General features: G+C 45.5%; 2 protein-coding genes across 2 annotated transcripts in view; one reads left to right on the top strand and one right to left on the bottom strand.

Annotated features, from left to right (window-relative positions):
* RMC1 (regulator of MON1-CCZ1) overlaps positions 1–27,221 on the top strand; it is a 359,458-nt gene that overhangs the window by 137,949 nt on the left and 194,288 nt on the right. The gene's annotated exons all lie outside the window — the stretch shown is intronic.
* TMEM241 (transmembrane protein 241) overlaps positions 1–27,221 on the bottom strand; it is a 101,333-nt gene that overhangs the window by 7,019 nt on the left and 67,093 nt on the right. Inside the window, exon 14 of the mRNA XM_063451481.1 lies at positions 4,568–4,632. Coding sequence (XP_063307551.1) covers positions 4,568–4,632 — 65 coding nt within the window. The remainder of the gene's footprint in view (positions 1–4,567; positions 4,633–27,221) is intronic.

The raw sequence follows: 27,221 nt of genomic DNA, 5'->3' as shown, positions 1-27,221 counted from the left end.
AGATGGAATTGAAAATTAAAAACATCTGAATTGGATTGTTTTGTAGAAATGCTGCTAGATAGACAAGGAGGTAGTGAGATAGATATATGGAGAGATGAATAGACAGCCTGCCCGACGTATAATTATTCATTAAAAAACAGTAATTAGGCCAGATTCCTTAGTAGGCCTGATTTTCATGTTAGCTGAATGTAAACACAGAATGCAAAATTCTTCATTGCTACAGTTGTGGTATAAGAGGTGTTTAGGATTATTGGGTTTAGGATCAGAATAGGGTTCAATGTAGTATCTGGGTACACGGGATGCTTCGTTTTTAAGAGGACTTAAATCTAGGATTAAGGTAAAGATGTGGTTACAGGTTTATGCTTTGACTGCTTACATTTGATAATAAGGAAATGGTTTGTTTAGGTTTGGGCAGGTAAATCTAGTGTTCGAAATGGATGTTTAGGGAATGTGGAGTTTTAAGGATCATTTGCCAAGTATTCAACCTCCTATGTCTTCTGTAGTCCAGTCAGCCTCCTATGATTGTTGAGCTGCATTAGCTGTTAGACAGTGCGCGCCACTTATAGCTATCCCTGCCCATCCTGCAATGCATTTCCTCTGTGAGATACTGTTAGTGAGCAGAGAAATTATCCCTTCTGCTCCACTGGCTAATAATCCTGGTACTTAACTCCCCACCAGCCCACTTAAGTTCGAAAAGGGCACATTAATGCTGAAAACATTCGCTCCCTGGAGGACATGAGCAGTGGCGTACACACAACCCATGGGGCCCCGGTGCGAAAACTGATCTGTGGGGCCCCCCCCCCCGCGCTTACTCTGCGCGGGCTGGGGCCGCAACACATGGCGGGCGGGCACCTGGTCGCAGGGCTGCGACCCGTGCGACCGCGGTATGTACGCCAGTGCATGCATAAACACATACACTTAAAGGACCACTACAGACACCCAGATCAAATCAGCTCAATGAAGTGGTCTGGGTGCCAGGTCTCTCTAGTTTTAACCCTGCAGCTGAAAACATAGCAGTTTCAGAGAAACTGCTATGTTTCACTGAGGGTTAATCCATCTCTAGTGGCTGTCTCATTGACAGCCGCTAGAGGATTTTCTGCGATTCTCACTGTGAAAATCCCAGTGAGAAGACGCTGAACGTCCATAGGAAAGCATTGAGTAATGCTTTCCTATATGGGCGGTTTGAATGCGCGCGTGGCTCTTGCCACGCATGTGCATTCGGAGCTGAGAGGCGGATCGGGACGGAGAGATCCCCAGCGCCAAGGGAGCCCGGCGCTGGAGAAAGGTAAGTGCTTTAGACACACACACACACACACTCTCATGAACAGACGCACACATTTACTGACAGACACACACTCAGTGACAGACGCACACAAACATACTCAGTAACGGACACACACACTAACACTAACACACTCTAAAACTAACACACTCACTAACACAATCACTCTCACTAACACACTCACTAACACACTCACATACTCACTAACACACTCACATTAACACACTCACTAACACACTCACTAACACTAACACACTCACTAACACTAACACACTCACATTAACACACTCACTCACACTCACTAACACTAACACACTCACTAACACTAACACACTCACATTAACACACTCACATTAACACACTCTCACTAACACACTCTCACTAACACACTCTCACTAACACACTCTCACTAACACACTCTCACTAACACACTCTCACTAACACACTCTCACTAACACACTCACATTAACACACTCACTAACACACTCACTAACACACTCACTAACACACTCACATTAACACACTCACTAACACACTCACATTAACACACTCACTAACACACTCACATTAACACACTAAAACACTCACTCACACTAACACACTCACTAACACTAACACACTCACATTAACACACTCACTAACACTCTCACTAACACACTCACACTAACACACTCACACTAACACACTCACATTAACACACTCACATTAACACACTCACATTAACACTCTCACTAACACTCTCACTAACACTCTCACTAACACTCTCACTAACACACTCACATTAACACACTCACTAACACTCTCACTAACACTCTCACTAACACTCTCACTAACACTCTCACTAACACTCTCACTAACACTCTCACTAACACTCTCACTAACACTCTCACTAACACTCTCACTAACACTCTCACTAACACTCTCACACTCACACACTCACACTAACACACTCACACTAACACACTCTCTCACTAACACACACACACTAACACAAACTAACACTAACACACTCACTAACACTAACACACTCACATTAACACACTCACTCACTCACATTAACACACTCACTCACTCACATTAACACACTCACTAACACACTCACTAACACTAACACACTCACATTAACACACTCACTCACACTCACTAACACTAACACACTCACTAACATTAACACACTCACTAACATTAACACACTCACTAACACTCTCACTAACACACTCACTCACTACCACTCTCACTAACACTAACACACACACACACTCACTAACACTCACTAACACACTCACTAAAGACACACACGTTTTTTCTGTTTTTTTTTTTTAATTTAATCCCCCCAGCCTCCTTACCTGTGTGAGAGCTGGGGGGATTCCCTGGGGTCCAGTGGTGTTGCTGGTCCTGCTGTTACCAGGCTGGCGGGCGCGCGAGGGAGCACTGTCCCCTGGGTGCTCCCTCTTCAGCTCCCTCGCGCGCCGCGTACTGATACCGGAGCCGGAAGATGACGTCATCTTCCGGCTCCGGTTTCAGTGCGGTGCGCGAGGGAGCTGAAGAGGGAGCACCCAGGGGACAGTGCTCCCTCGCGCGCCCGCCAGCCGGGTGACAGCAGGGCCAGCCTCGGGGGGCCCGGAGGTGGCCGGCTCCTGGGCCCCCCAGCAGAAGAGGCTGGCCCTGTGGGTACATACCGGGTGGCAGGGGCGGCCGGGCCCCCTGGTGGGCCGGGCCCGGTCGCAGCCGCGACCCCTGCGACCCTGGTATGTACGCCACTGGACATGAGCCTGTAGGCAGGTGCCTACTCTGCCTTATAGAAAATCTGTCCCAGCTTGTGCATTTATGAAGCAGTTTAATCTTTATTTTGATACCACAGTGCAGCCACATAGGTACAACTGAACATCATACCCTTCTCCACCCTGTAATAGATTCTTTCTCCTCTCCCCTAAATATTATTCCACTCTTCCAGTCATTAAAAAAAATAACTGAACAGTTGAAGCATATCTGCCATATACCACGTGCCACGTGCCAGTGGAATCTTGCTTGTTAAATAGCTCACTTCAAATAATGAGTATCAATATTCACAGGCATCGTGGCTAGAAAATCCTGCTGTATGAACATTTCGTTGCTATTGGTTTAAATGAAAAGAAATATTGATAGCGCTTGCAGTCGACAAGAGCAACTCTAGATTATAACTTGACCAAACCAACTTGTTGGGAAGGTGACATCCTAGGACGGTGCCATGGTGAAAGTTGCTCAACTCAGCAGAATGAGCTAGTGGTTCCTAACATGTGGGCTGCAACACAGTTACCATGAAGAAGTACAGACATAATGCAGTTTCCATGGAAACCATAAACTGACATATAAGAAGAGTTGAGTTATGTCACAGTGGAATGATGTCACAATGAAACACTGCAAAAGTCCAATGAGCATCAAGTGGACAGGACATTACATTAAGAAAGTCTGTCTTCTGAAGGCTTGGCAGGAATCCGAAGACTATTAGTTAATGCTTGACTGTCTCATGTGTACAATTAAAATTTTACCGGTTGTACACTTTTATTGTTAAAAATCTAGTCCATATTTAAAAGCAGAGTCACTAAGCTTAAAAGGATTAAAAGAAGTTGATGAAAGAGAAAAAGTCTATATCCTATGCTCCATCCCAGTCTTCCTTCCAAAAAATGAGCAGGCCCAAAGTCCCCTTCAAGGCATTTTTTTCTACCGTTTACTCATTAACCCCTTAAGGACACCCCTTGTGTAACATGTCATGATTCCCTTTTATTCCAGAAGTTTAGTCCTTAATGGGGTTAATGTATGAACGATCAAGATACATCAAGGAACTAAGTTTTCCTAACTATGAATATGTGGGCACCTCAATACATAACACCACTACTCCGATCAGAAAAACAACACATTACACTGTTTCCCTACATATCCTATGATGTTTTGGCGAGATTCAGCATTTCAAGACAGTCATAATTACCACTTTACAGATATCCCCTCTCCCAATTTTAAAATAAAATCACTCAGCCAAATCTAGACTTTGTGTATGTGTTAAATGAAATAGTGGAGGAGTGTTTAATGTGTAATATAGATATGCTGGATCGATCAATACAGACATATCTAATTAGTGGAGACAGCTATTCATTGTAAACAAAACAGCAGGAAGAAAAGGGTAAAAACCAACTTGACAAAAGTTAAAAGTTAATTGATTTAATATTACATAAATATTCTAACGGCATTCCAATTTAATTTGCAACATTAAAATTGATTAAGGCAATTAGTATCGTAAAGAGAGCTTACCATAGCATTAGTGGTACTGTCAAGGAGATTTCAAAGAAGAACAATGACAATCCACATGTCGTTACCTTTAGAAAAATAAAATGACAAAACAGTTACAGTTGTGACACAATTCATAAAACAGAAAGCTTTATTAATGTTAATCTACCGTACGCCAAACTGGGGTAGTAATTGCAAATTAAAACATTTTTAAAATTCCAAAAACTCCAGCTAATTTATTTGCAAGTATGGTACAATGTCCTACAGCAGCCCACAATTTGTATTCAATAAGTTGTAAGGAGTTAACAACATGTTAGATAATTAAGACAAACATTTGTTAATGCTATCTGATTACCAACTACCAGGACCAGATTTAATCACAAGCACCTGTATGCACAGAATACTCAAACGTTCCCTAATTCCATCTTCATATCTAATTAAAAAAAAAAAATGATGACCGTTTAAATATGATAAAAGTTGTTGTATGTATACGCACACATATCGAGTGTGTGCACATGTGTACCAGTGTGTGTAAATGTCTGTGTGTATGTATTTATGTATGTATGCGTGTGTGTACCAGTATGCGTAGTATCATTTCTGAGTTGGACTCCCTCTAGGAGATCGCTGTGTTCAGTCTGATTGGACATGCCTGCACAAATCAAGCTCCTTTAGACTAAAGCCAGCGATCCCAGAGTTGTGGACTCTGTGCCAGTTTAGATAAAGCAGGCACTGGGCAGGAGGTGGGAATGGGGCATTTAACCCCCTCGTCTGTCTAGTGAGAAATCTGTCCCTGGGGCTAAACTTACAAATAAAAATACTGGAAACAAGTAAGCCATAATGCAATAGAGTGGAGATGAAGAAGCATTTGTATGTGTAATATTGAGGCAATCTGAGAAACTGGAGGTAAAAAGTACAACACAACAGATAGAAGAAATTTAGTTTCTGATTTGGTATTCACAGCAGAAAATGTAACTTAAAAAAATGTAATATAGGGGCGTGGCCTGGACGCCGGACGAGATGGCGGCGTGAAACGAGGGCTCCCTCCAGGCTCACAGCTAAAACCCGCTAAACAAGCACTAAACATCAGAAAAATGGGGAAAAACACCAAACAACAGCAGGCTGCCTCAACCACCGGCACACCGAGGAACTCTCAACCGGCAGGTATGCGCCAATACCTTACTACCCCGGCCGACCACACCGCACAGGCCTCCAGCGGCGCAGAAGCCTCGGGCCTACCACGCCCGTCCTCACCGCAGGGCGAACATCCACAACAGGTACAGCCCGGAATTAATCCACCCCAGGCCCAGTTCCAGCCAGACTGGGTAGCACTAATTAGCAGCTTACCCACTAAAGCCGACTTAAAAGAGGCCAACACGGCACTACATAACTCCTTAAAGGGTGAACTTCAAGCCCTAAGAGAAGACATACAAGGAATCCATCACAAGCTAAACAAACTGGAGGCAGAGTGTGACCAAGTAGTGGCAGCGCAAAATACAGCCGCAGATATCATACAGAAGCAAGCAGCCCAAATCCGCCAAATGGCCCTCCACGTTGAAGACCTGGATAACAGAGGGAGGCGGCAAAACATAAGAATTAGGGGCCTTCCAGAAGATCTAGACCAAACTGCCCCAATACGTGACACCCTAACTGAAATATTTAACTCCCTCCTGCAGAGGCCAACCGAGACGCCCATCATCTTTGTCAGGGCCCACAGAGCCCTCCGACCTAGGGGACCTCCAGATTCCCCCCCTAGGGATGTTATCTGCTGCCTACACCACTTTCAAGAAAAGGAAGACATCCTGAGAAGCGCTAGGGACAAGAAACAAGTCTCACATAATGGCCACGACATACAGCTATACCCTGATTTATCGCCGGCAACATTGGCGTACAGGCGGGCCATGCGCCCACTCACACACGTGCTACAGGCCAACCGGATCAGATACCGCTGGAACTTCCCAACAGGACTTCAAATCGCCACACCGACTGGCCCTCTCACGGCGAGGAAAGAAGAAGATCTAGGGGACCTCATGAAGGAACTACAACTACCCCCACTACACATGACTTGGCCGGACCCAATGGCCTTCTATAACTTTGCTCCTGAGACACACCGCCAGGCACAGCAACCTCCCAGAACCCGGAGGACGAGGCAACAGGCCACTCGTCCCTCGGGAGCCAACGCATAAGAAGACAACCGCAACCCTCCACCCCCGGATCCCACGGGAGACCGACCGCAACCAAGCTCACAGTCGCCCACCCCCGCTTCAAGAGACTAAAGATACCCCGCACGTCTGAAACGCAAGTATACAGCCCAACGGGCGATAGACACTCAGAACTTACAGGGCCACAGGGAACTAGAGACACAGGCAGACATGTTCTGCCCGCAGAGTATAAAGGACAATGCGATACCAGGACATTGCTCCGGACTCCAGATTCCACCACTTAGCTGAATAGTCAGGGACAACAGGGTCCAACTGGGGAGGGCCACTATTGGGAAGAGAACAAGCTCGCAAACTTATCCAACCTTAGATGGCATAACACAGGGCGGCCCCGTATCCCGGCTGGGCCCCACCGCCGGAGCCCGCCCGACCTGTGACGAACCTCGGGGAGCAGGCGGGGGGCTCCGCTGGTGGGGCACACCTGGGAGGGGAGGAACAAACGACCAAACTCTGTAGAGCAGACGATGAGTAGACGGGTGATACGGAAGACCCAGAAGGGGGGATTGCAAGAATATCTGCTTTATGAATGTGGGAAGGGGACGGGGCCAACAAAGGGTATGCACCCTGGTGATCATCCTCTTAGCATAGCCAAACCACCCGTACTGCTTCCCTACTAAAACCGCCCTGGGTCTCAGACACCCATAATTCGGTCCCAACCTTCCACACGCATAGACCCAGTCGGGGGTGCCGCTCACGACACGGGATAGAGAGGCCCAGAACCTCGAGCACTACCTGACCCAGACGGCCTTGTTATGTTCAACCACCGGGTGGGGGAATTGTGTGGGTTTTGGGGGAAGGGGGGGGGCGAAATGTACACGATCTAGTGAAGTTTACAAACTGTTTAGAACTGTTTAGACCTGTTTTCACCTGTTGTGATATGTAACCTGTTATACCACTGCCATATTAAAGCGACCTTATTACAAATGACAGACCAGCCACACGCTGACTTAAGGCACTCAACGACACGCACCCATACAGGCCTTAAGGCCACTACACCCCGAGGCGGGGACGACAGAAACGCACATATCAAACGAACAAAGACGAGCCACATAGGGAAGCCACGTGACCTGACGCGCCACAGGGACACCGACTCGACACACCGGACGCCCAACCGACGCCCTACAGGGAGGCGCCAACCAGGTAACGAACCGCCCACTGACACCTCTGGAGGTGCGGTGGAGTGAGGCTCACCGACGCCTATACCTCATCGTCATTAGGTAGTGACGAGACTCCCGGAGGCACTTTCACTCCTCCACCACTCACCCTTCCACCCGAACCCCCATACCACCTCCATCCCCACCCTAACACCCACTCCTCTGACAGTACCCTCCCCGACACACCCGAGACTCGACGTGCCTACCCGACAGACAGAGACCTCGGACGGAGACACCCCCCTTAAACCCGTCCGGACACGGACCGACCGCACGACATGACGCTGACTCCCGACCAACTACGTGTCCTCACAATAAATGCTAAAGGACTGAACAAACCGGAAAAGAGGACGGGGGCCCTACGAGACTTCCACAGACACAGGGCCTCAATAGTCATGATTCAGGAAACCCATTTCAAAAAAGGGGCAAGACCCAAACTAACAAACCATCACTATAGCCAAGGGTATTACAGCGACTACCATGGCGGTAAAGCCAGGGGGACAGCGATACTCCTTCACAAAAGGCTGCCGTTCCAGGAGGGGGGATGCATGACCGACGACGAAGGTCGATACCTGTTCCTCAAAGGGACAATTGCGGGACACCAATACACATTCGCAAGCATCTATGCACCAAACAAACAACAAGCGCGCTTTCTCAAACAGACACTACGCAAGCTCCAACACTTCACGGCAGGGACTCTCATTCTAGGGGGGGACTTTAATATAGCTCTAGAACCGGCATGGGACACTTCATCGGGCGTCTCCCATGTCCCCACACAACACCTACAACACATCAAATCCCTTCTCCGTAGCCAACGCCTAGTTGACTGCTGGAGAGCCCACCACCCAGATGAAAGGAACTTCACTTTCTATTCCCAACCGCATAACTCCTACTCTCGGATAGACCATGTCTATACCACGCACCACGACCTTCCCCTGGTGACTACAGTCACAATCGGTGGGGCCACCTGGTCGGACCACGCCCCAGTATTACTAACCCTGACATCACCACTTTACCGTCCCACAAACCCGAAATGGAGACTCAATGAGTACCTCCTAGCTAACCAGGAGATCTCGGGCTTCATAGGCGAGAAAATAAAAGAATACCTCACACTCAACACGGCCGAACAGACCTCCCCGACAATCCGTTGGGAAGCGCACAAAAGCGTGATAAGGGGACACTACATACAACAGGGGGCACTACTAAAGAAACGGACCGAGGCACGGTTAAACGACCTACTGTCCAATATCCACAAGGTTGACGAACAAAACAAACTAACACCTGACAACACACACCAATCACGACTTCTTCAACTAAGGAGAGAGCTCGCCACCCTACTACACACCAAACACCACAGAGAAGCAATAAGACATAAGGCCCTCTTTGCACAACAGGGAAACAAAAGCGGCAAGCTCCTAGCTGCGATGCTAAAAAAACAGAGACAACACACTTACATTGACAAGATTCGAGACAAACAAGGGAAATTACACCATCTCCCGAAAGACATACAAAACACCATCCGCACATATTACTCGGACCTGTACACGCTGCCACAACCACATACTCAAAAGGCGAAAGCCCGCCTGCACGAAGCGATCAGGAAATACCTAACTGAACACCCACTGCCGACCTTGGACCCAGACATAGCAGACATGATAGACATGCCCATCACGACAGAGGAACTAGCGATGGCAATTAAGCAAACCAAGACAGGTAAAAGCCCAGGGCCGGATGGCCTACCGACCAAATACTACAAGACCTATGCTGAAGACTTATACCAACCAATGGTAGAAGCCTTTAATGCAGTCAGAGAGGGACACAATATCCCTAAACAAGCCCTAGCGGCGCATATCTCCATAATCCCCAAAGACGGTAAAGACAGGGAACAATGTAGTAACTATAGGCCCATATCGCTCATCAATTGCGACATCAAGCTACTGGCCAAGATCCTGGCCACACGGCTCACAAAACATGTCCCATCGCTGGTCCACCCGGACCAGGTAGGGTTTGTGGCGGGACGTGAGGCCCGCGACAATACCATCAGAGCGCTTACCCTCATGCACGGTAGTACAGGTAGGAGGGAAGGCCTTCTTCTCCTGTCAACTGACGCAGAGAAGGCCTTCGATAGGGTCTGTTGGGTATACCTCTTCGAAGTGCTGGCCCAAGCAGGACTAGGACCTTACCTGAGAAGGTGGATAGAGGAACTTTACCGGGAACCGACAGCCCAGGTAATAGTTAATGGAGCACCCACGGAGACCTTCACCATACACAACGGCACGAGACAGGGTTTCCCCCTCTCCCCGCTCTTATTTGTTCTAGCACTAGAACCGTTCCTCTCACACATTAGACACAACACGGACATCACCAGAGTGGAAACAGGGCAAGTGCACCACAAGGTCGCCGCGTACGCGGACGACATGCTCTTTGTGGTGACCAAACCCGAGATCTCCCTTCCAAACCTGCAGAAAGAACTAAGGGAATTCGGGAACATATCAAATCTAAAAATCAACCACGGGAAATCATTCATTCTCAACGTCAGTTTAAATGCCACACAAACAGAGCCCCTACGAAACAGCTTCCCATACCAATGGGCCGAACACAAAATTAGGTACTTAGGGATATGGCTGACAAGACATAGTGAGGACTTATACAAAGAAAACTTCACGACCACACTACAATCATTCCAAAGAGACATGCGAGAATGGTCCTTCCCACACATCTCCTGGCTGGGAAGAGTCCAGGTCCTGAAAATGAACTTCCTCCCACGTCTCCTCTACCTCCTCCAGGCCATCCCCATAGCGATCCAAAAGACATTCTTCGGGTCCCTTAGATCGGAGATGACCAAATACGTATGGAATGGGGGTAGACCTAGATTGAAATTCACCACACTAACTCGCCCCAAAAACAGGGGGGGGAATAGCCCTCCCAGACTTCTACCAATACTACGTCGCGGCGCACCTACTGCGGATCGTGGAGTGGTCAAAGGATACCGTCGGGAAGCTCTGGAAAACAGTGATCTCCCCTTCCCACCTGTCCCTCAGTGTTTTCCCCTCCTGCCCCTTGGTGCTCTCTCCCCATCTCCTGTCCCTTAGTGCTCTCCCTTGGCCCCCTGTCCCTCTGCAGTCCCCCTTGGTGGTGTTCTCACTTCCCCCTCTACCCGTCAGTGGTACTTCCCCTCCCCCCCCTTCGTGGTCTTTCCCCTCTCCCCCCCCCAGTAGTTCTTATCCTCTTTCCCCCCTCCCCCTCAGTGGTCTTTACCCTCTCCCCCCCCCACTCTCCTCCAGTGGTCCTTACCTTCTTCCCCCCATCAGCGGACCTTTCCCTCCTCCTCCCGCGTGGTCCTTACCCTCCTCCCCTCTAGTGGTCCTCCCTCCTTACTCCCCCCCTTTGGCGACCCTTACCCTCTCCCCTTAGTGGTCCTCCTTCTCCCAAACCCCTTAGTGGACCATCCCCTCCTACCCACACCCCCTTAGTGGTCCTCTCCCCCACTCAGTGGTCCTTACCCTCTTTCCCCCCCCTTTCCTTAGTGGTCCTCCCTCCTCTCCCCCCCCCCTTTGGTGGTTCTTCCCCCTTCATGGTACTTACCCTCTCCCCCCCCCCCTTTAGTGGCCTTAGTTGTCCTCCCTCTCCTAAACCTCTTGAGTTGACCTTTACCCTCTTCCCTCTTCTTTTGTGCCTCCTACCTATGTAGCGTGGCCGGGCGGCGCGGACCGCAGTACAGAAACTTCTGTTTCTGGTACCAGCGCCAGCGGACTGAAGGGAACGCTCACAGAGTGAGCACTTCCTGTCAGTCCGCTGGCGGCCGGGTACAGGAAACAGAAGTTCCTGTCCCGCGGTCAGCACTGCCAGGCCAGGCTGCATTGAGTGCGCTTCCGTCTTGTCGGTCACTCAAATCTGGCGCCACAGGTCCCGTGCTCCCTAGGCGACTGCCTAAGTGGTAAAAAAAAAGGTTTGGAAATAGCAAAGTGCTACTTGTACTTATTGCCCTTTAACTTGCAAAAAGAAGCTAAGAACATGTTAACATTGGGTATTTCTAAACTCAGGACAAAATGTAAAAACTATTTAGCACAGGTGTTTTTTGACGGTTGTGGATGCGTAACAGATTTTGGGGGTCAAAGTTAGAAAAGGTGTTTTTTTCATCATATTTTATAAAAAAAATTATAGTAAATTATACGATATGATGAAAATAATAGTATCTTTAGAAAGACCATTTAATGGCAAGAAAGACGGTATTTAATATAATGTGGGTACAGTAAATGAGTAAGAGGAAAATTACAGCTAAGCACAACACCGCAGAAATGTAAAAACAGCCCTGGTCCCAAACGGTAAGAAAATTGAAAAACGGTCTGGTCATTAATAATCACTTCACTATAAGGGAGATAATTATTTTATGTTCTGGACTATAAGTTCCCTTTAAGCCAAAATAACTAAATTCAAGTATTTTCCAATTGGGATATTTTTGGCTTGAAAACCAGATAGTCTGTGAGAGCAATGCACAGGCGTTCCTCTTTCTGATTATGCTGAACTTATTAAAAATTGTTAGTAGACAGGGATTGCATCCATCCTGTGTCCTTGTATGACTTGCTGACTGATGCCAATCAATGGTGAAAGGATCACAGGTTGAGTTAGGATAGAAATCATGTGCCTACTTGTTTAAAGAACACAATGAGAAATCTTGGCAAGCTCCACGCGTATTAAGCTATTTGACCCCCCTCGCAAGCATGGAAATTTGCCAAATGAAGGTTCAAATTTTTCTTAAATTATTTTTTAAATGAAAACAATAGATCCTTGAACTGATTTGGGGAGTAGCTAGAAACAAAAACAACAACAACAACGTATTTTGTTCCTATTCAAGAGAAGCATAATTGGAATGTAATACAGAGTAATGTACTAATGGCAATCAAATACACAATTTGTGTCTGCCTCAACAATTTGAACGTGCATACTTTTTATGATGTTTTCTGATTATATTCTGGAACAAAGCAGTCAGGGGCATTTTCACAAGGCCATAGGTAAATAAAAATCAATTTCTGTAGGAAAACACCTGCTTCTTCACTTAACTGCAGGTATTGTACACCCTTTTACAACAGTGTATTTAACATAATTAGGGTATCTCAGCTCTGCTGTAATATCCCTTAATTAAATGTACAAGTACACTTATTAGCATTAAGCGCAAACTGTAGCCTTATTTTCCTTAAGCCCCTTATATCTTAATGAATATAGTTCTTTATTGACCCATATCCCTTGCCTTTCTTTATAATTATTTTTGTTCCATGTGCTGGACATCAGGTGCTCTGTGAACAAATGGTGGTCCCAAATTCTTTGACTGATGGATTGTGGGTCAAAAAACTTAGAAACTGTAAGGGATTTTGCTTAACCTCCACCCATTGCCAATAGTCCCTACCTTTTCTTTTGCATACAAAAATTAAGGTCAGTTTAAAATAATATCAAAACAAGGGGAAACCTGCAAAGGGATATAAGCTGCTTTAATATTACAAGAGTTGGAGTGAAACTCAGAGAATAGGGACAAACGTGAGATAAGAAAGAGGTGGTTGCCTATCTAGGGTTAAAGACAGGGCTCGAGTCCTGCAGGAACGCGTGGGAACGGCGTTCCTGCACTTTTTTCACAGCAGGAACGCCGTTCCCCCTGCAGGCACTCAGGGGGCGGCAAAAAATGCCGCCCCCAAATGCCCTCTGTTCCCCCTGTCATGGGGGGGCACCTGATTGCCCCCCCTCCTCACCCCCGGCGGGCGGCTCTCTCCCTGTCACACGCGGCGAGGGAGCTGTGTCCTCTCTGCTCCCTCTCGCCGCGTGGGTTGTCTGCTGATGCCGGGAGCCGGAATATGACGTCATATTCCGGCTCCCTGCATCAGAAAACGGCGCGCGGCGAGAGGGAGCAGAGAGGACACAGCTCCCTCGCCGCGTGTGACAGGGAGAGAGCCGCCCGCCGGGGGGGAGGAGGGGGGCAATCAGGTGGCCCCCCCATGCCAGCCTCACTGGACCCCAGGGACCCATCCATGCCAGCTTTCCTGAAAGGTAGGGAGGCTGGGTGGGTGGGCAATGTTTATTTGAATAATTTGAATATATGTATGTCTGTTAGTGTATGTATGTCTGTTAGTGTATGTGTATGTATGTCTGTGTGTATGTCTGTTAGTGTATGTGTATGTATGCCTGTGTGTATGTCTGTTAGTGTATGTGTATGTATGCCTGTGTGTATGTCTGTTAGTGTATGTGTATGTATGCCTGTGTGTATGTCTGTTAGTGTATGTGTATGTATGCCTGTGTGTATGTCTGTTAGTGTATGTGTATGTATGTCTGTGTGTATGTCTGTTAGTGTATGTGTATGTATGTCTGTGTGTATGTCTGTTAGTGTATGTGTATGTATCTGTGTGTGTATGTCTGTTAGTGTGTGTGTGTGTATGTCTGTTAGTGTATGTGTGTATGTCTGTTAGTGTGTGCGTGTGTGTGTGTATGTCTGTTTGTGTATGTGTGTATGTCTGTTAGTGTGTGCGTGTGTGTGTGTATGTCTGTTTGTGTGTGTGTGTGTGTATGTCTGTTTGTGTGTGTGTGTGTGTGTATGTCTGTTAGTCTATGTGTGTGTATGTTAGTTCATGTCTGTTGGTGTATGTATGTGTGTGTTTGTGTCAGTGTGTGTGTGTGTGTATGTGTGTATTTACGTCTGTTATCATATGTACGTGTGTGTGAGTGTATGTGCTTCTGTTAGTGTATGCATGTTTGCATGTATGTGCTTCTGTTAGTGTATGCATGTGTGTGTGCGTATGAGTGTATGTGCTTCTGTTAGTGTATGCATGTTTGCGTGTATGTGCTTCTGTTAGTGTATGCATGTGTGTGTGCGTATGAGTGTATGTGCTTCTGTTAGTGTATGCACATGTTTGCCTGTATGTGCTTCTGTTAGTGTATGCATGTGTGTGTGCGTATGAGTGTATGTGCTTCTGTTAGTGTATGCACATGTTTGCCTGTATGTGCTTCTGTTAGTGTATGTTTGTAAGTGTCTGTCAAATCAGTGAGAGTCTGTTTGTCATTTAGTGTGTGTGTGTGACTATTAGTGTGTGTTTGTGTGTGTCTCTCTGTCAATGAATGAGTGTGTGTCAGTGAATGTGTGTGTGTGTCAAATCAGTGACGTCTGTGTGTTTGTCACGTAGTGTGTGTGTTACTGTCAGTGTGTATCTGCCAGTGTGGGTGTCTGTCAGAGAGTGTGCTTAGAGGGACACTATAGGCACCCAGACAATTTCAGCTCATTGAAGTGGTCTGGGTGCAGTGTCCCAGTCCCCTTAAACCTGCAAGTGTAATTATTGCGGTTTCTCAGAAACTGCAATAATTACCTTGAGGGGTAACTCCACCTCTAGTGGCTGTCTATCAGACACTAGAGGGACTTTCGGGTGGTTAGGTGACCAAAAGTCGCCTAACTGATGCTGGACGTCCTCACCCCTGTGCATGAGGACATCCAGCATCTGCTAAATACCCATAGGATTTTAACCCCATCAGTGTCGAATGAGGGAGGGGGGGCACTACAGGGAATTATAGTGCCAGGAAAACAGCTTTGTTTTCCTGGCACTATAGTATTTCTTTAAAAGGAGCAGGAAAAGGTGGAGTCTAAAGAGGAAGGGGTGGGTTCTTAATCAGGAAGCGGTGCGCCCTTGACAGGAAGGGGTGGTAAATTTAGATTAGGGGGTGCTCCAGTATAGTCATGCCTAGGGCAGCACAAAATTAAAATACACCACTGTGTGAGTGTCTGAGTATGTGTGTGCGTCTGTGAGTGTCTGAGTGCATGTGTGTGCACGCGTTTATATATGCATACAAGTGTTTTTTTTTTTGGTGGGGGAGAGTTCCCACACTTTTTTCCCCAGGACTTGACCCCTGGTTAAAGATAAATGGATTATTGGGGGATAGGTACCATTAATTGCCACTGTTATTTGCTCCATTTAATAGATTTACCAGACTTTAGCACTAATTTGGTAAAAAAAAACTTGAAAAAAATTATCCGTACTTGTATTATACTTTTACCAAAACTGTAAAAAGGTCCCAACATCTCCACAGTCCATGTTGCTCAGAGGAAAAATGAAAGGGTAGTGTTGTGTACATTTTTAACCAATTTCTTTGACCAAAGTGCATTGTGGTACATCTGGGTCTTAATATAGATCCTGCACCACTTATCTGCTTCTAATGTCTGACCTAAACCAGTTTCATTCCGTGTAAGAAGTGGTTGAAGCGATGGTATGCACCATCTCTTCAATCACTTAAATGGGGGCATGGAATATATTTCCCTAAAAGTCATGGGGAGCATCTTTTTGTTCTAAAATCAAGTTTTTGCTCCATAGAAAAACTCCCCAGTTGTCCACGAAGTGAAGAAAGGATCAGGTTTACAAAAAAGAAAAACATTTATTTATGGAGTTTGTGACAACAGAGCTTATTTGAAACAGATTGGTTTTCACATCTGTACATATTATGAGAAGTCAGTTGATAAAACATGAGGATCAAGATAGTTTTGAGATATCTTCTTTAGTTTCCATAAAAGCCAACTTGATGATCTCAGCCAATCCAATGCTTTCCCATGGGAAATCATTGGGAGGCTATTGTGCATGCACGGCAAAACACTGCGCTGCACCATTCAGCATCTCCTCATACAGATGCACTGAATCATTGCATCTCTATGAGGAACATCCAGTGGCTCCATGCATAGTGTGGAGACGCTGAACGCCAGTGTTGCATGTTGTGCAGCACTGACCAAGGAAGCACATCGAGTGACTGCCACTGGAGGTGTTCCTAGGTAGTAACAACTACATACATGTAATATATATGTTAGATAATAAAAAAACAGGGAATATCAAAAGAGCACAGTGTTAAGGAAAATGTGTCTTAGGTTTGATGTGACATTTTTTATTATATGAAACTGCAGTCCAGACAATTTTTCACAATCATAGGATACATTTAGTAGTTACAGTTAAGCAAGTGTGTATGCTATTTACATAGACACATTAGAAAAATGCTCTCATCCATCCCTACATTCTCCTGTACCTCTCTGGCTATCTCCTCATATAATGCTACACTCACCTCTGCCCTAGACGCTGCAGTCCCACTCCAAGCACGCTCCTCAAAGAGGGTGCGCATCCCCCCCGTGGCACACTAAGTCAACCCGCTACCTGCAGATATGCTCCCATTCAGGTGAACACTGCTGGAGGAAGTCTCGCACCTTGTCAGACTTTCTACACTATAAATTTGTCTTGCGCTAATACAGTGCAGCCCTTACCCTTGCTAAACAGTCCTACTTTTCTTTTCTCATTAGTTCATGCTCCCGCAATCCTAGGCATCTCTTTAATACTTTTAACTCTCTTCACCCTGCTGTGGCCACCCCACAAACTACTCTTCCAGCTGATAGCTTTGCACGTTATTTTACTGACAAGATTAAACAGTTGAGGAATTAATTCTCCCCTCTCTATCTCAACCTCACTTGGGCCATACCATCCCTTCCCTCCAAGACTTCCCTCCAGCTACTGAACAGGAGGTGGCTGCGCTTCTCCTCTCCTCTCACCACCTGTCCGCTTGATCCAGTACCATTCCACCTCATCAGAGCTCTCACCCCTTGTCTTGTACTATCCTTAACACACATCCTAAACTGCTCTCTTTCACCTGTTGTTGTCCCTGCTCCCCTTAAGCATGCTACTGTTGTACCCATCCTAAAAAAGCCATTCCTAGACCAGTCTTCCACTTCCAACTTCCTTTTTCCTCAAAGCTTGTAGAAAGACTTGTCTCTACTCGTTTGACTCACTTCCTAAATTCAAACTCCCTCCTCGATCCTCTTCAATCTGGCTTTCGCCCCCTCCACTCTACTAATACTGCTCTTATTAAAGTTACAAATGACCTAATCACAGCCAAATCCAAAGGCCACTACTCCATACCAATTCTTCTAGTGCTCATGCCATTGTACAGAACACTGGTGAGACCTCACTTGGAGTACTGTACACAGTACTGGAGACCATATCTTCAGAAGGATATTGATACCTTAGAGAGAGTTCAAAGAAGGGCTACTAAACTGGTTCATGGATTACAGGATAAAACTTACCAGGAAAGGTTAAAGGATCTTAACATGTATAGCTTGGAGGAAAGACGAGACGGGGGGATATGATAGAAACATTTAAATACATAAAGGGAATCAACACAGTAAAGGAGGAGACTATATTTAAAAGAAGAAAAACTACCACAACAAGAGGACATAGTCTTAAATTAGAGGGGCAAAGGTTTAAAAATAATACCAGAAAGTATTACTTTACTGAGAGGGTAGTGGATGCATGGAATAGCCTTCCAGCTGAAGAGGTAGAGGTTAACACAGTAAAGGAGTTTAAGAATGCGTGGGATAGGCATAAGGCTATCCTAACTATAAGATATGGCCAGGGACTAATGAAAGTATTTAGAAAACTGGGCAGACTAGATGGGCCGAATGGTTCTTATCTGCCGTCACATTCTATGTTTCTATGCTGCCTTTGACACTGTTGATCATGGCCTCCTTCTCCTAACTCTTCAATTTCTTGGTCTCAGTGACACAGCCCTTTTATGGTTCTCCTCCTATCTCTCCCAATGCTCCTTTAGTGTCTCTTTTTCCAAAAGCACCTCCTCTCCTCATCCTGTCTCAGTCGGAGTCCATCAAGGCTCAGTTCTTGGTCCCCTGTTCTCTGTCTATACTGTCTCTCTTGGCAAACTCATTAATTCATTTGGATTTCACTACCACCTGTACGCGGATGACACACAGATATATCTCTCTTCTCCTGACCTGCTTCCCTGCTGTCCTACAACATGTCACCAATTGCCTTTCTTCTATCTCTGATTGGATGTCCTCAAGCTTTCTAAAACTCAATCTCTCTAAAACTGAGTTTCTTATTTTTCCTCCTCGTAACACTGATCCTCCTCCTTCACTCTCCATGTAGGTTGACGGTACCTGCCTCACCCCATCCTTTCAAGCTTGCTGTCTTGGTGTCACTTTTGATCCTGGCCTTACCTTTGCGCCTACTGTCTAGTCTGTTGGTAAAACCTGTTGATTCCAACTTAAAAACATTGCCCGCTTACGCCCCTTATTTACACAAGATGCTGCCAAGGACCTTGTTCATGCTCTAGTAATTTCTTGCATCGATTACTGTAATTCTCTCCTAATTTGTCTCCCCAGAAGCCGTACTGCCCCCCCCCCCCCCCCCTACAATCTGTGGTGAATGTTGCTGCCAGGCTGATGTTTCTATCCTGTCGCTCCTCTCACACCTCACCCCTCTGTCGTCCCTTACACTGGCTTCCTGTTACCTACAGGTCTAACCAACTCTAGCCCCTCTTACATTTCTTCAATGATTCATAGGTATGCCCCCTCTGGGTCTCTTCACTCTACTGGTGACCTTCTCCTATCTGCTGCTCGCACCCTTACTGCATTCACGCCTGCAAGACTTCTCACAGGCTGCTCCTTTCCTTTGGAATAGCCTGCCTACCTCTGTCAGACTCCTCCCTAGTCTTCAGTTCTTTAAGAAGTTCCTCAAAACTTTTCAGGAATGCTTATGGCCACCAAGAGTAACTTCTATCTCTTAAACCTTCCTCTTGCTCTCTCCTAAAGGGCCACACTCCACTCTCACCTCCAGTTCTGCTACTTTCCCACCATGTCTATTTGCTGTTTCTCTCAATACTCTTCCTATTGTGTTTTTATACCCCACCTCCTCTAGACTGTAAGCTCGTTTGAGCAGGGTGTTCAACTACCTATTGTTCCTGTTACATTTTGTTATTGTCTCATTTGGTAAATTCCCCTTTTTATTGTATTGTAAAGCGCTGCGGAATAAGCTGGCGCAATATAAATTCCAATAATAATAACTCATGTTAGTTAAGCTAAACCCGGACAGAGACTGCTAACAAAAAAAAAAAAAAAGACACACAAAATAAATCGTTCACTGTTGTAGCCAAAACAACAAGATTATGGATGTAAACATGGGTTTGGGCAGCATTCACAGCAATTAGAGTTTCAATGGGACAGACCTTGTAATGAAGTAGGACATTTAAACAATTCTTAGAAGAGGCAACATGTCCAAGGGGCCCATTCCTGCAATTTGAATATTTTAGCCAGGCAATCATACAGCTCATGAATACAAACCAAGAAATTAACGCACAAGTACCGAGAGGCATAAAGTGGCTTTAAATGCACTTGTTATACACATTTGGAAATATATTGCGTAACTTCCAGAAACAGAAATTAATTCAGAAACACAGATTATAAAAATAGCGAAAGTGAACGCCAGCTGGTGAATATGTTCATGTCATAAACTTTAAACATTCATGGTTAATTAATTGTTCCTAGGGGGCAAATCTGGAGACAAAAAAAACAAACACCAAACTGCATCATGGGAAGTAGATGTCCTGAACATTATCCTACATTAAAAACATATATAACAAACACACATGTGAAGTAACTTATAACCTGTAAATATGCACTGATGATTTCTGCAAATGGGAGACAAAAGAAACACTCCTACTGCAATAAAGTTATTAAAATCACATAAAAGACTTCTATAAAAGAACCATCTGAAAGAATAAAACTCACAAATTAGGAGTGGTATTAGCCCCACTCAAAGCTATGTTGCCCAGGGAGGATCAGTCCCTAGAGTACGTGGGATCCAATAGATGCTCTGGTGACCCGGGTAACAGGTAAAACAACTTTATTGGTATGGTAAAAAAAAGCTTAGCAGCAAAACAAATGTAAAGTCCACCGTCTGCTCACCAAACCGTGGGGAGTGAAGTGCAGTGAAGCAGTAACCGCCGTCTTCCTCCCTCTGGTTGTAGTTGTTCTTGCCGGTACAAGCTGTAACCACTTCTGTGTACCTGGTTCAGTGGTCCTGTGATTTCTTTTGACACCATACCCAAGCAAATAATTCTATACTAGATCCAATATTACAATCAAGATTTGTATTCCTGCTATCCCGAAATATTCTTCTAGTCTTCTTGAGGAATTCAAAAAGGGTGACAATGCATCTGCTCTCAGCAGCACAAAAGCATTCAAAGCAAGAACCTCTGCACTGTTCTGTATGGTCAATGTGGTGGCATATGACGCACCTGTTCTAATCACTATTTCATATCGGGTGTATTACTGGAATACTGCACTGCAGCCACAGCTGTCTTGATTTCATGGGGGAAAATGTTGGTGAACCGTGCAAGCCCAAAATGGGTGCACAATGCATTGGAGGAAGAGAAACAAATATTGTGGGAGAATTATCAGTGTTCTGTGTGTAAAAGTGGTACTAAGAGTGGGGCAATCACCATGGAAACCAGCAGAATGATTCTATTGTTGACTCTTCCCTTTTTTTTAATTTTTGCATCACTTTTTAGATCACTTTGATAAATCTTACCGCCTCGAGGAAAGGGAAAAGCTTTCAATAATGATTGAGGGAGCTAAGATACAGGCACTCATTTCTAGAACTGAGGTAAATACTGTACAGTGGGTTTCTACATTTAGCTTTCAGAGTTCATCAACGCATATTTGTTAAATGTAATAAGTAAACATAATATTAAAAATCCTGGAAAATGACAGTTCCCCTTTAAATGATGTCTATGTTTCACTAGTTGCCAGAACCCTGAACCTATTTAAGAGACACAGCAGAATTCTTCCTGGCCAGCACTAGTGGTACAGCTGGTTTGTATTAGGGAAAGGTCCAACACCTTGTACTGTGAACGCTAAAACACAGGTTCTAGATGTATTTTGAAGGGTGAGAGAGATGAGAAGATTGTATGGATCTGAGGACTGCAGAGAATTCAGAATTAACCCTTTGAGGGACAGAGCTCGAACAACAGGTTAGACAAAACGCTCTACATTCTTCTAATCTCCGAATGTATGTATTTGTTGCAAAGATTTTACAGAAAATTAATATTCTAAAATAATACTGCTGTACTATAATCGGAATTGTATATTATACATGAATTAATCCAGTAAACCATTTGCATATAATCAGAGAGTAAGAGAGAGCATTCCATTTTATTATGCATTCCGGTCACTAATGGGGACATAGTAACTAGGATTCTTCTACAGCAGCGGTTCCCAAACTGTGTGCCGCGGAATGTTTCCCCGGTGCTATGATTATAGCACTGGGGAAACATTACTGTTCAACAGGGACCCGGTCAAGGATCGCGATCGGGCACCTGTAATGTCGGCCGGCTGGGAGGAAGTAACAACCTGTCACTTCCTCCCAGCGCGGGAAGGAGAGGGAGCAGCCACAGCGTGTGGGGAGTGGAGCACGAAGAGCTCCAGACCCCTTCACTCCCACCAGCAGCAGCAGGAGGACCAGGACTCCAAGCCACCGTCACTTGTGTGTGTGTATGTGTATGAGTGTTTGTATGTATGTATGTATGTGAGTGTATGAGTGTGTGTGAGTATGTATGTGTGTGTTTGTATGAGTGTGTCAGTGTGTGTGTGTGTGTGCACACATCTTTGTCAGGGTGTGTGTTTATTTTAGTGTGTGCATCTGTTTCATTTATCAATGTTTGTGTGTGTATGTCGGTGTGTATCTATGTGTGTGTATGTGTCGGTGTGTATCTATATGTATGTGCATACATCCAAGCAGTCAAACACCAGCACAACTATCAAAAAAACCTATACAAACACATCCCTTCACTCAAACAAAAATACTTCACACAAATGTACATCCACATTTGACACCTTAAGGACCAAACTTCTGGAATCATGACATGTCACACATGTCATGTGTCCTTAAGGGGTTAAAAGTAAACATTACATTCAGACACACCCCTGCTATCAAAAGCAAACATTACATACAAACACACCCCTGTATTAAAACACAATAAATGTATACAAGCATCCCTTCAAACACCAACACTGTACATACAATGTACAGTAAATGCCGCAGCGCTGTACAGATATACAACCTAGAAATGTTGTCTTGGGATATCTTGGAAAAATACTGAAATATTAAGGGAGTCTTGAACCTAAAATGTTTGGGAAGCACTGCTCTACAGTGTTATTGTTTAACATGTATCTCTTCCCAATCCAGATATCCGAGAGGCAGGAGGATCTGCTATTGCACAATATTATGTATGGAAGAGGTTTTTCATGAGGAATGCCAGCTGTCTGTTTTCTCAGACACTGAGTAATACTTTAATGATCACTCAGCAAGTTATTAAATATTCCTGGAAAAAAAACAGAAAAAATACATATATCTACAATTAAGCAGGTTTCCTGTCCAGTGCTGTTATGAGAATGTCCTGTAACACTGACCTTACAATCGACTGGCTGGACATGTGCATGCTTATCTGTGTATTCTCAGAGTGGCACACACACACTACACACATTATAAACAGTATCACAATGCTGTACACGTGGCATATATCCCAACACTTTGCCATATATCCCAACACTTAAAATAGGGTCAGGGTGAATTTGATACAGGTGGCGAGGCTAAGGGCATAGAAGTGAGAAATTTATTTAGATAGAGAACAAAACACTTTATTTCTGAAACACATTTACTGTAGTTTAAAGGTACATTATTTTGAGAGTTTCTGCGGTTAATCCCTGCAATAGCCCTCACAGTAATTAGTGGTGTGCACCCGAGAGCTGCACAGCAATACCCCTCACAATAATTAGTGGTGTGCATCAGAGAGCTGCATGGCAATACCCCTCACAGTAATTAGTGGTGTTCACCCGAGAGCTGCACAGCAATACCCCTCACAGTAATTAGTGGTATGCATCAGAGAGCTGCACAGCAATACACCTCACAGTAATTAGTGGTGTGCATCCGAGAGCTGCATGGCAATACACCTCACATTAGTTAGTGGTGTGCATTAGAGAGCTGCACAGCAATACACCTCACAGTAATTAGTGGTGTGCATTAGAGAGCTGCACAGCAATACAACTCACAGTAATTAGTGGTGTGCACCCGAGAGCTGCACAGCAATACCCCTCACAGTAATTAGTGGTGTGCATCAGAGAGCTGCATGGCAATACCCCTCACAGTAATTAGTGGTGTGCACCCGAGAGCTGCACAGCAATACCCCTCACAGTAATTAGTGGTGTGCATCAGAGAGCTGCATGGCAATACCCCTCACAGTAATTAGTGGTGTGCACCCGAGAGCTGCACAGCAATACCCCTCACAGTAATTAGTGGTGTGCATCAGAGAGCTGCATGGCAATACACCTCACAGTAATTAGTGGTGTGCATCCGAGAGCTGCATGGCAATACACCTCACAGTAATTAGTGGTGTGCATTAGAGAGCTGCATGGCAATACCCCTCACAGTAATTAGTGGTGTGCACCCGAGAGCTGCACAGCAATACCCCTCACAGTAATTAGTGGTGTGCATCAGAGAGCTGCATGGCAATACACCTCACAGTAATTAGCGGTGTGCATCAGAGTGCTGCATGGCAATACACCTCACAGTAATTAGTGGTGTGCACCCGAGAGCTGCACAGCAATACCCCTCACAGTAATTAGTGGTGTGCATCCGAGAGCTGCATGGCAATACACCTCACAGTAATTAGTGGTGTGCATTAGAGAGCTGCACAGCAATACAACTCACAGTAATTAGTGGTGTGCATCAGAGCGCTGCATGGCAATACACCTCACAGTAATTAGTGGTGTGCATTAGAGAGCTGCACAGCAATACAACTCACAGTAATTAGTGGTGTGCACCCGAGAGCTGCACAGCAATACCCCTCACAGTAATTAGTGGTGTGAATCAGAGAGCTGCATGGCAATACACCTCACAGTAATTAGTGGTGTGCATTAGAGAGCTGCACAGCAATACACCTCACAGTAATTAGTGGTGTGCATTAGAGAGCTGCATGGCAATACCCCTCACAGTAATTAGTGGTGTGCACCCGAGAGCTGCACAGCAATACCCCTCACAGTAATTAGTGGTGTGCATCAGAGAGCTGCATGGCAATACACCTCACAGTAATTAGCGGTGTGCATCAGAGTGCTGCATGGCAATACACCTCACAGTAATTAGTGGTGTGCACCCGAGAGCTGCACAGCAATACCCCTCACAGTAATTAGTGGTGTGCATCCGAGAGCTGCATGGCAATACACCTCACAGTAATTAGTGGTGTGCATTAGAGAGCTGCACAGCAATACAACTCACAGTAATTAGTGGTGTGCATCAGAGCGCTGCATGGCAATACACCTCACAGTAATTAGTGGTGTGCATTAGAGAGCTGCACAGCAATACAACTCACAGTAATTAGTGGTGTGCACCCGAGAGCTGCACAGCAATACCCCTCACAGTAATTAGTGGTGTGAATCAGAGAGCTGCATGGCAATACACCTCACAGTAATTAGTGGTGTGCATTAGAGAGCTGCACAGCAATACACCTCACAGTAATTAGTGGTGTGCATTAGAGAGCTGCATGGCAATACCCCTCACAGTAATTAGTGGTGTGCATCCGAGAGCTGCACAGCAATACCCCTCACAGTAATTAGTGGTGTGAATCAGAGAGCTGCACAGCAATACACCTCACAGTAATTAGTGGTGTGCATTAGAGAGCTGCACAGCAATACACCTCACAGTAATAAGTGGTGTGCATCAGACAGCTACACAGCAATACACCTCACAGTAGTAAGTGGTGTGTATCGGAATGTTCCACAGCAATAAAACTCACTGTAGTTATTGGTGTGCATCTTAGTGCTCCACAGCAATAAAACTCACTGTAGTTAGTGGTGTGCATCTTAGTGCTCCACAGCAATGGAACTCTCTATAGTGAGTATCGGAATGCTCTACAGCAATAAAACTTACTGTAATGAGTGGTGTGTATTGAAGTATTTGTATTGCCAAACATCATGCTGCCTACAGGGTAAAGTGGTCCCTACTTTATTTTATGTAAAGTTAAAATAACTAAGGCAGGGGCGGGGCCCGACCGCCATGCTGTGAGGTCGCACACAAGACGAGCTCCTGCAGTAAAACGACCTTAAGGATTGTAAAACCACTTATCTGCAGTCTGGAAGCAACGGTCCTGCGGGCAAAGAGGGGCTGGTGCTGATGCCAACCTGCCTACAAGCGATTTGCCCTCGGAAAAGGCACGTCGGCACCGCCATATCTGGGGCCTACCCGGGCGGTGAGTGAGGTGGACGGCCGCCACCTCGCTATCCTGCCATGCGGTTTCCTCTCGGATCTCTGCTGCCACGTGGTAGGGGCCCCGTATCCCCCCCCTTTGGACCGGTGGGGGTCATCCCGGTCCCAGGAGACTGTTCCCGCAACCCCAGGCGCCTGCAACGAGGAAGACCCTCCATCTCCAAAATGGCGACAATGGCGGGCAAACTGAAATGGCGGCAAAGTCGGAAACTAAGTAGGCTCAGCTGCCTGAAACTATCAGACGGACGGAGGTGAGGCAAAGGGGCTCCCTAGCACAACCGCACCTACACTTACCGATACTCAAACGTGCTGGAATCCCGGACTTCGCGGCGACAGCCGGAGCCTGCATCCCGACCCCCCCACCACGCGACACTGCTGACTCAGCCGGGACAGACACTCCTGCGCTCCAACTAGCTCCCATTGAAGAATGGGCAGCAGCAAGGAAACCGACACACTCACACTCCCAACAAGCGAAATGATGGACTCATCCAGTTTATATGCATAACTTTAATAACTTGCACTGCCCTAGATAAATCAGATAAATCATCTAAGCCTGTTTTATCAGCCTGTTTTACAAGCCTGCTATACCAGCCTGTTTCTAAGCCTGTACTGTTAGCCAGTAATATAAGTCTATTTTATATGCCTGTTTTCCAAGCTTGATTAGTCTTAAAAAAAACAAAATGTGCACTATCTATTCATGCCGCATTCAGTCTTTATATGTACGTGTAAATCCTGGCAGAATGCTGTTGTGGCACTGGCCGGCATAAATGTACCCTGTTTTAACTATGCACGATAAAAATAAAGAATTATAAAACTTAAAAAAAATAAATAAAAAAAAAAATAACTAAGGCAATTAAAATAAAAAACAAACAAACAAGGGGAAAAAGAAGGACAAATATAGATTAATTTAAAAATAAAATCTGCAAAGTAACAGTCAGGTACAATTTACATCTCCATATGCATATTTTAGCATAGCCATTTCACAATCTAATCATATGCTACCCACCCTGTTAGTATCAGATGAAGAACACGCTACATCAACTTGCTGCTACGCAATTGCTGTTTAACTAGATCTTCAAAAACCTACTGCCAAACTATGCCTCATGGGAGTTGTAGTTCAATAGATGTAGTGACACAGGCAGGAATCCACTGTAATTGTACTCGGTTACATAAAGCGAATCTAAAACTATGTGGATTTACA

Source organism: Pelobates fuscus, chromosome 4, assembly GCF_036172605.1.
Source record: "Pelobates fuscus isolate aPelFus1 chromosome 4, aPelFus1.pri, whole genome shotgun sequence".
NCBI classification, from domain to species: domain Eukaryota; kingdom Metazoa; phylum Chordata; class Amphibia; order Anura; family Pelobatidae; genus Pelobates; species Pelobates fuscus.
The sequence above is the reverse complement of the archived record's forward strand: the minus strand, read 5'-3'. Positions and strand labels throughout refer to the sequence as shown.